Below are 9,415 nucleotides of genomic sequence, written 5' to 3'. Positions count from 1 at the left end.
AGCTTTGAATGTCCTTCAAGAAGCCTGGAGAACTATTCCTGAAGACTGCTTAAAGAAATTACAAGAACCCTGCCTAAGACAGTTAAAACTGTGTTGAACAATAAAGGTGGTATTATCAAATATGGAGTTTCACGCTTGTTACAATTGTATAAACTGATACATATCTCGTATACTGTATTTCTCTGTATGTTTTAAAAGGTCTCCTATTTCAAATTTTCCAAGCAAAATATGAAGAAATAAGGGGCGGTTCAAGACTATTGCACAATACTGGAGACTTTTAATCCTTGAACAAAGTAAACCAGCAACGAGGTGAATCATAAAATGTTTGCAAACGTAAATCGTTCATGTATGGTGAAATAAACACCGTCATACACGGGTGGTGGCGCTGTGCACCTTTTAAGCTAGTCTGACGACCCAAAACACGCACGAAGAAGAGGAAGCGCATGCGCAGTGCAGTGCGTCACAAGCGGCTATGTTTACATCTGTTGAAAACATTTATCACTTTTTGGGTCCTTATTAACGGTAAGTTTTCCGGTTATATTAACTATGATAAGAAAGCCCTATAACCGGGCTTTCTTATTCAGAAAACATATTTTATCATACAACACAGGTTAGTTGTCTTATGCTAATAGCAAACCACTAGTTAGCAAACTAGTGGGCGCATGATTTACTGCCACACGCGCAGGTGGATGGGATGCTCTCACGGCCAAGGAAACGTCCTCGAATATAAGACAGGCTACGGCCACCGGTCTGTTCTCCTCACAGCCGTAAAGATGGTTTGGCGCACTGCGGTTGAGGCTCTGGAGGCTTTTTTGAAACTACATAAACGTTCAGGACCTTTCGACCTTTTAACTCCTCCATTCTGGGTCAAATCTGATCTTTTTTTTAAAAATTTGACAGCAGTAATAATAAATAATTAAACATGAATGTTATTGTTTTACCCTGAAATTCGACGCATTTTCCGAAAGTTACACAAAATACGCAAAATGAAAGTTGAATCCCAAAAATATTGTTGTACACCAAGTCTATTCAGGGTCAAAATTGAGCTGTTTCTTTTCAGATGAATTTCAGATCTAAACCTGGAAAACCGTACATGTCAGGTCTGTGTGTATTTCTTATGGGAGAGCGCTGACAGAGGTGAAGGCAGAAGCTTGATTCAGTCATGAGAACTGTCACATCTGCCCAGTTTCCCAGAGAGACAGGCACCTGCTGGTTTTTAAAGGATCGTGGAGGACTCTTCAAACAGTGTAATAGTAAAACACCATAATTTTGCACATAAGGAGTTCAAACATAGGGTGCCTTGAGAGATTGTACCTTGACACAGACACGAGCATGGTAGTAGGTTGATGAGCACTGTTGCATCAGAGCAAGGTTTCTGGTTTAACTCCTGCAGGGCTGTTCTGCATGGAGTTTGTATGCTTGACCAGCTCTAGAGGTACCTGGACTGAGTTTCCATCAGGTCCTCAAGCTTCCTTCCACAGTCCAGAAACATGCATGTCAAGATAATGTGCTGTATGAATGTGTACTTAAGATGTTAGAAGACCTTTGAGTGATCAGTAAGCCTAGAAAAGTGCTGCACGAGCACAGCTATGTTGCATATCTATGCTGGTACTTATGCTTTGCACCTGCAAGCACAAGTATGCATAATGTAACAACAAAAAACTTAAAATCCATTTATTCCGAGTTAAATGAGATTAAAGCAGAAATCAAAGAAAGTTGTGAGAAACACTTGTGCAAGACCCAAACATGCAAGGTTTCATTCCACTGCCTGCTAGTTTATACTAATCAAGTTTTATGCTCTATAATTTATTGACTGTTGAATTAATATAAGTGGCAGCTATGAGGTTTTTTTATACTGGTGAGAGGAAAGTCTTTAGTACTGTACTTCAAATAAACCCTCAGTGACATGTGTCACGACAGCGACTTTGTCCCTGCAGGCCTGCAGCGCTTGTGCCAGTTAATCACTGCACACGATGAGCACGGAGCCCGCTAGCCTGGAGAGCCTGCGTGTACTGTATCACAGTGATGACTACATCGTGGTGGACAAACACTGGGACATCCGCATCGACAGCAAGATGTGGTACGAGACGAACACCGTACAGGCACAGCTTCGCCACCGCTTCCCTCAGCTGGCTGACCCACGCACCTACTATGGATTTCGGTCAGAATCCCTTTACTTCCTCTGCACTTGTCAGATGTTCTTGGTAGCAGGAGTAGTCTTATTGTTTTCCTCGTCTCTCACAAGGTTCTGTCATCAGTTGGATTTCTCCACAAGTGGAGCTCTTTGTGTTGCCCTGAATAAAGCTGCCGCTGGCCGGGCTTACCGCTGCTTCAAGGACCGCACCGTGACCAAATTCTACCTCGCTCTGGTATGGGCTGCAAATACAGTGAAACACATGCAATTGTGTTCTGACACTTTAATGAATTTAATGAGTTTTAAGCGTTTTTTTGTTTGTTTGGCTGTTGTTGTTTTTTTGCTGTTAGAGTCCCTTAATCCATAGCATAATTACTGACAAAGATAAAATATTTTTTATCTTTCAGAATTTGATAAATAAAAATAGAGTAAAAAAAAAATGATAACAGGAAATAATATAATAAGAGTAAAAGAGATAAGGATACAGTAAGTCAGATGGCGCATGGGACATAGAAATGTACAAGATCTGCTGGATAAATTATAACGAGCTCATGTAAGCACTTATATGTGAGGAAGAATATTTTAAAATTGATCCTGTACTTCACAGGAAGCCAGTGCAACGATTTAAGAAGATGATCACGCTTCTGTGTGCCTGTCAGGGGTCTAGCAGTTGCATTTTGAAAGAGCTGCAGTTGTGTTATAAGTGTTTTGCAGTAATCCAATCTGGATGTAATAAAAACATGAATGACTTTTTCTAGTTCAGAATTAGAAAGAAATGGCTTAACAGCTGCTCTGATCTGTGCGTCTAATTTAAGAGAGGAATCAAACAGAACAATTAAGTTTTTTTTTTCTGAGGCTTAAGAAATGATGCCAGCGATCATTATCTGAAGTGATAGTGGAAACTAGGGCTGGGCCATATCATACCGTTCACTGTAACACCGGTATAATGTCGGGCAATGATAGGAAAATGAAATATCGCGATAGAATATGGGTAAAACGTGCATGCGCAGTGCCTTTGTTTTCATACGCACATGGCGGAAAAAGCATGGCGGCGACGGAGAATGAGAAGGGTGAAAGCCGATCGTTGAATTAAATGGATGAACCAGAACTGGTTTGTAAAATTGCTGCAACTTCAGTGGTGTGGAACTGGTTTACCTTTCGTCCGTCAGATACACAACAAAGCACTATTTTTGGTAGAGCGTGCTAGCGGGCCGTCGTTATTACCGTGTTTTTTTGGAAAATACGGCACACTTAAAATCAATCCTTTGATTTTTCTGAAAATCGACAGTGTACCTTATAATCCCGTGTGCCTTATGTATGAATTCTGGTTGTGTTTACTGACCTCGAAATGATTTTATGTACACGGCGCTCAAAAATCTGTCAAATGTTTTAGTAAGACTTTGCTAAGCTACAAACCCGCACCGTCAGAGCATGACGGCTATCGTAGGCAGGAGCCTCGCGGAGTGATACGTACTGTGCTTCAACATAATAGTAGGGCTGTGCGATATGACCAAAATCTCATATCCCGATATAAGACATCTATCGTCCCATAACGATATAAATCACAAAAATTTAACATTTTCTGTAAATTCTGTGAATCTCGTGCAGCTCGACTTGCGTGAAGTGTTTCCAGCTGGGCGTCGTGTACCTGGAATTGAGTGTTTTAACCGATGCATGAAACGATACATTTAGACATAAGTTGTAACGGCAGCCGTTTTCTTTGTGAGTATTTATTAAACAGTGTACTGCAGGGAAAAGCCTGTTCTAACGTTTGAGTCTAAGGTCTATTTTTTAGCACCTGACGGCTCTTTTTTAATTCTCACCCGTAAATACTCGGCATACTGTTTCACTTGATTCAGTTTATTTTGAAAAGTCTCAACAGGATCTTGAGGTTTATTGTGAAAGGTTTATGTGGAAAATAACCTCTTTTTAAGTTTTGTGGATATTATACATGGTTATGCTGAGGATGTGTCGGCCAATTTCCACTGGAAATGCCTTTTGGTTAAACTGTCAGCAAGGAATTTGCATTTGCACGGTAAAATTTTTATATAACTTTAATGCACATAAAAACCAGCTGCTTGTTTAAGTGAAAATACGTTGATGGGTTTTTTTTTTGCACTAATAAAGTTGTGGAGTTGTAAAGTAATTTGTCTAGTGTCAATTATATCGTTATCGCAAATTTTCAAAAGTATATCGTGATAAATATTTTTGGTCATATCGCCCTGCTCTAGTGGAAACTGTAACTGCCTGATGAATCACTAAAGTTTCAGTTTTATTTTAAGGTAGATGTCAGGCTTCGCAAAAGAAAACAAAAGAGGAAGAAGGCCTTGAACCGGCCACAGTGTGGGTCATCAGATTCAGGCTACTTCCCTAAACTATTATGAGTAAGCTAACTAATAGAACCAAAATTTCCAGCTCAATTAATGATTAATAGGACCTGACGAGTACTGCCGAGTTAAGGTAGAGCAGGCAGAGAGAGAGAAAGAGAGCTGACCTTCTGTTCTTTGACCAATCAGCACGAGGGATGAATGAGAGAGGAAGGAGAGCAGGTTAACAAGGATTGCAGAAAAGAACAATAACCAGATGATGGATGTGCGGGTGCTCTGAGACACGTGTCAGTGAAAATACACTTTTTACTTTCCAGATACGTGGGGCGGTCGAAGGAGAGACACACACTGTGGACTTCTCCATCGGCAAGAACTCCACGGAGGGAAAAACACATATGATGTGTGTTGAGGGAACAGAAGGTACTTAAACTTGGCTTGGTTTGAGTCTTGTGAGTGTGAACAACAATGAGTAGAGACTCTGACATTTATTCCATCTGGACATCGTGTTGAAAGTAAATCATTAATTTCCAGCAGTTGTTTGAATTATATTCTGTTCTTTCCTTCTGTGGTCAGGTTGTGAGAACCCCAAGCCTTGCCAGACTGAGCTCTTAGTGTTAGAATATGGGTTATATGACGGAGACCCTGTTACCAAGGTGCTGCTGCAGCCTCTCACTGGTAATTGCATTTGTTTCAAAGGAGAAATGAAGATTTTCTTCTTGCAGAGGAAAGCTTAGCTTCCATGTAAAGATGGCAGTGCCAGGCCTGGGTTTTTGTGTTTGTTTGTTTTTTTTAACTGTAACATTCATTTAGAAAGAGGCAAACACTTCCTAAAAAGTCACCCTCCCGCTGCCGCTCAATTTTCCTTTTCTTCTCAGGTCGAACCCACCAGTTAAGGGTCCACTGCAGCGCTTTAGGCCACCCTATTGTCGGGGACTTCACCTACAGCTCGGGAACAGACAACTCCCCGTACCGCATGATGCTGCACGCACACCTCCTCCACATTCCCCTCGAACCTCAGCCACTGCGCGTCACTGCCGGAGACCCTTTTGTCCCAGCGGTTGATCCCAAGTGGCTCCCGCAGTGCTCATTAAGGACACTAGATGCCACTGTGGAGGCCCTGATACACCGCAGGGAGGAGGAGGACAGGAAGATTAAAAAGGAAGAGCAAGAGAGAGCGAGAAAAGAAGAGGAGGATGAGAGGAGAAAACGAAGCAAGGAGCAGAGCACCGAGGAGGAGAGTGAGGAGCAGAGGAGACAGTGCCAGCAGTGGCTGAGTGAATGGGCTGGAGATTGATTTATTATTACTATTATTATCATTATTACTTTTCATGGGTTTCGCGTCTCCTCGTGCATGTTGAGCATGCATTTTATTTGAGTGTCCACATCTGTTTCATTTCAGCTGCATCTTGGTGGTTTAACTCCTTTACGTTCTCACAAACAAGTTAAGATCACAAAAAGGCATGTGTGAACATAGTTTATGCTGCACTACTGGAATGTCCACACTATACCCACTGCAAGCTGCGAAACAAGTGCCTTGCTCAAGGTCAAGTTAATAAGAGTTCCTTGTTGCTTTTTTAATTTTAATGTGCCAACATTATAAGAAATTGGCCTTTTTCTGAACTACAAAAGCAGATGTTAGTTTCTCCCAGAAAAAAAAAACTGTTTTTAAACTCGTGTGATTGGTTATTTATGATACAAAGCACTGACATGCATGAAGTCCCACATGAAACATACTGTATCTGTAAACACTACTCAGCATCCTACCCAGGACTTTAATGTTTGTGGGCAGTTTTACAGCTTTATGTCTGTTTTAGTCCAGTACAAATACCCTCACTTGCCACTTTGTTAGGTACACCCATTCAGCTGCTCATTAATGCAAATATGGGATCAGCCAATCGCATGTCAGCAACCCAGTGCATTTAGGCACGTCAACATGGACAGAAAGACCTGCTGAAATGCAAACTGAGCATTTTAATGCTTTGGAAGCAAAAATGGGCCCAATCTGGTACTAGCAAGGTGTATCTAACAAAGTGGCCAGTGAGTGTACAGAGCACTGATGTGGTGTACAAAGTTCATCTGTCCACTATTTCTAATAATGGCATGAAAAATTTCTATTTTTCACACTATTATTCTACAATTTTGGGGGGATTTTCCCCCTTAAAATCCCATCAAGTACCACAAACAACATTTGAATTTCAAACTGGTATATATGATTAAAAACTTGGGATCAGCTATATTTATGACTTTGATTAAGAAGCAGGGTTTGAACATGCCAATAAAATGAATAAAGTACCTGGCTGCCTGATGTGTTTTTTTCCCCCTCACTTCATGTTTGGATCCTGCTGATCAAATATAATGAAGAGTTGTGTAATAGATGAAATCTAGAAGTGTAAAAACAACAACAACACTGCGGACTGAATTGTTAGATTTGCAAACCAACACAATTTCAATCAGTGAAAAACCGTGTTGTGACACAAATGCCCTTACACCCCGAGCTGTGGCGTCCTCAGTGGATCAGGCTCGTTCTGGTGCATTCCACGGATCCTGGACTGGCTTTCAATCTTGGAAGTTTGGAGGCTGGATCAACATCTTGGTTTACAGTCATGTTGCTCGAGCAGCTCATGAGTATGTTTTGCATGTAGTTGGGGACTGTCAGTATTTGGGAGTTTGCTCGGTCTGCAGCAGTGTTTGGGTAGGTGGTCCATGTCAATATTAGAAGCACATAAGACCCAGGACCCAAGGTTTCCCAACAAATTGCTGCTGAGGTAATTAAAAACTTCTTTTTAGTCCAACACAATTGTCCATCAAGTTAAAAAAACAAATTCCAATCAATGTGTCTGAAATAACAGAAAATGATGGTTATTATCAGTTGCAACCAGTGTTGGGGAGTAACGGAATACATGTATCTTTCTTGTTACCTGATCTTTCTCACAGTTCTCAGCTTTATGAGATGTCATCAGTCCAGATTTTCTAAGGACACTTGTGATGTTTGGCTCTTGCAACGTACTTGGCACTATGTTTTTGTTATCAGTGTCTAGCAATGCTCACATGGAAATGAACTTTGATTGCATTACATTTAACTTTCGCAAATATGCTCATTTGGGAAAAAAAGGTTTTAGTGAAAATAGTTGCAAAGCGTTTATGTGAGGGGCAGCTCCACCTAACAGTAACACCTCTGACTGCCTGAGACAATTTTCTCAAGCTAGTTTATATCTAGCTTTTCCCTTACACCTAGTGGACACAGACAGACGGGTGGTATATGTTTGAAAATGTAAAAAGAACTGTTTTGCGGGGCCACTTCAAAGGATCAGTAATGAACAAGTTCTTCTATACCCTCCCATCCTGCTGTACAAACTGAAAGAAGCCTCTTTTGTTGTTTTTTTATTTATTTACAGAAATGATAACACAGTTCAGTAACATAAGTTTATAAAGTGCAGTGCTAAAGAAAGGCCAGTTAAATCTAAATTTAACTGACTCCCCATAAGCGAGATCTGAATGACAAGAGAAGGGCTGCTGAGATTGTGGAGTAACCGGGAGGAGATCAAGACGTTCAAGCATTGATAGAGAATCTTCTCCAATGTTCCTGAAGAGGGTGGCCTCTGTCTGGAGTGCATTGGGTGCAGCAGAGGAGGCCAATAATGCAGATGAATTCATGAGAAGAAGGGTTGGTCTGATTTTCTTGAAGACCGGTGCAGAGGTTACCTGGTGAAAGGAATGACACTGAGGCTGAGTGGGCAAGGAGACGGCTTCACACTGATTCAGAAAAATCTATTTTCTGCTCCTCCTTTGAGAGCGACTTCCACTGTGAATAGAAGATCACAAGAACACACTGTCAGCTCGTATACACAGCCACACTGCTACTACACATGACTACAGGACAGCTGGTACACATGCACATTAACAGATGCATAAATATATTCAGAGTTACACACTTACTCTCTCTCCCACAGCTGCATTCACAGCTGCACTGTTACTGATATTTAGCTCTGCTTTGACCTTTGGCCTCTGCTCTTTAAGGTACAGCATGAAGGCATTTGGGGGCTTCTTAATGTAAGCCTGGTCTGTACCCTGTTTGGTTTGATGCTTGCTGCTTCAACAGGAATAAAACCCAGAGTGAGAGCATGTGTTACCACCGTGTACAACTGTGAGGAAAGTACTTTAAAAACATGAGTAACGCTGTGAAACTGAATGTAAGGCGACACCATTAAAGGAGGCTGATTTTAATAATTCACACACACATCTGCAGATAAATGACAGATACCTGCAGATCAGTGAGAAAACGCAGCAGAGAAACTGACTTTGGAGCGCAGCTGTGGGGTGGAGGAGCTGGAAGAACAGCTGCTGTTGTTGCCGATGGGATGTTGTTTACAGGCAACTGATACAGTAGATTGTGTGGAGAGATGGAGAAGGACAAAAATCCATAATACTGACACTTAGTCCAGCATTTAAAAGACTAATAATGATAAACAGCACAGAAACATGCAAACTAAACTGTTTTTCTTTCATTAGTCTGAAGCATCCAACAGGTTCAAGCACCTTTATCAATAAAAATCTAACGACAACTGTCTGAGTGTCTCACCTGTCCTTGGCTAGCTGTGCCTGGCTGACTGTACATGTGAGATGGCTGCATGGTGATTGGAGCAACTATACATGAACGTTGGTGCTCAGACAGAAGAGCGGATCTCAGGAGGGTGTAGGTAACAGATCCTCTACTCTGCCTGCTGCTGGGTGAGGCAGGGCAGCTGGTCCAGCAGGGAAAGCAGGAGGAGGAGGTGGGGAAAAGGGAGTGGGAGGGTTGGATGTTTCCCCCAAAATATTAACAAACACATCTTCAAGAGTGCAAGGCACCCTTTCTGACTTCATTCTTTCCCAAATACGACCCAGCTCTTCCCTGATGTCCATTTTTGGGACAGAGGGTTTATGTGCTGCTGTTCTGTGTCTGGGATCCTGTGAC

The 9,415-nt window shown here is 41.7% G+C and overlaps 1 protein-coding gene across 2 annotated transcripts; it reads left to right on the top strand.

Annotated features, from left to right (window-relative positions):
• Positions 1-419: 419 nt before the first annotated feature.
• On the top strand, positions 420-6,750 carry rpusd1 (RNA pseudouridine synthase domain containing 1). Of its 2 annotated transcripts, none has more exons than XM_082530788.1 (6): positions 420-522; positions 1,938-2,161; positions 2,246-2,369; positions 4,779-4,881; positions 5,035-5,136; positions 5,337-6,750. In XM_082530788.1, exons 2-6 carry the CDS (start codon positions 1,974-1,976, stop codon positions 5,753-5,755), a joined length of 936 nt encoding a protein of 311 aa, XP_082386914.1. In that variant the 5' UTR covers positions 420-522; positions 1,938-1,973; the 3' UTR covers positions 5,756-6,750. The 2 variants fall into 2 exon arrangements, with proteins under 2 accessions (XP_082386914.1, XP_082386915.1); XM_082530789.1 differs by having other exon boundaries at positions 428-522; positions 1,921-2,161.
• Positions 6,751-9,415: the final 2,665 nt, after the last annotated feature.

The sequence above is a fragment of the Aulonocara stuartgranti genome, assembly GCF_965226115.1.
Source record: "Aulonocara stuartgranti genome assembly, chromosome: 4".
Classification (NCBI taxonomy): Eukaryota; Metazoa; Chordata; class Actinopteri; order Cichliformes; family Cichlidae; genus Aulonocara; species Aulonocara stuartgranti.
Note: the sequence above shows the minus strand (reverse complement) of the source record. Positions and strands in the feature narration are given on the sequence as shown.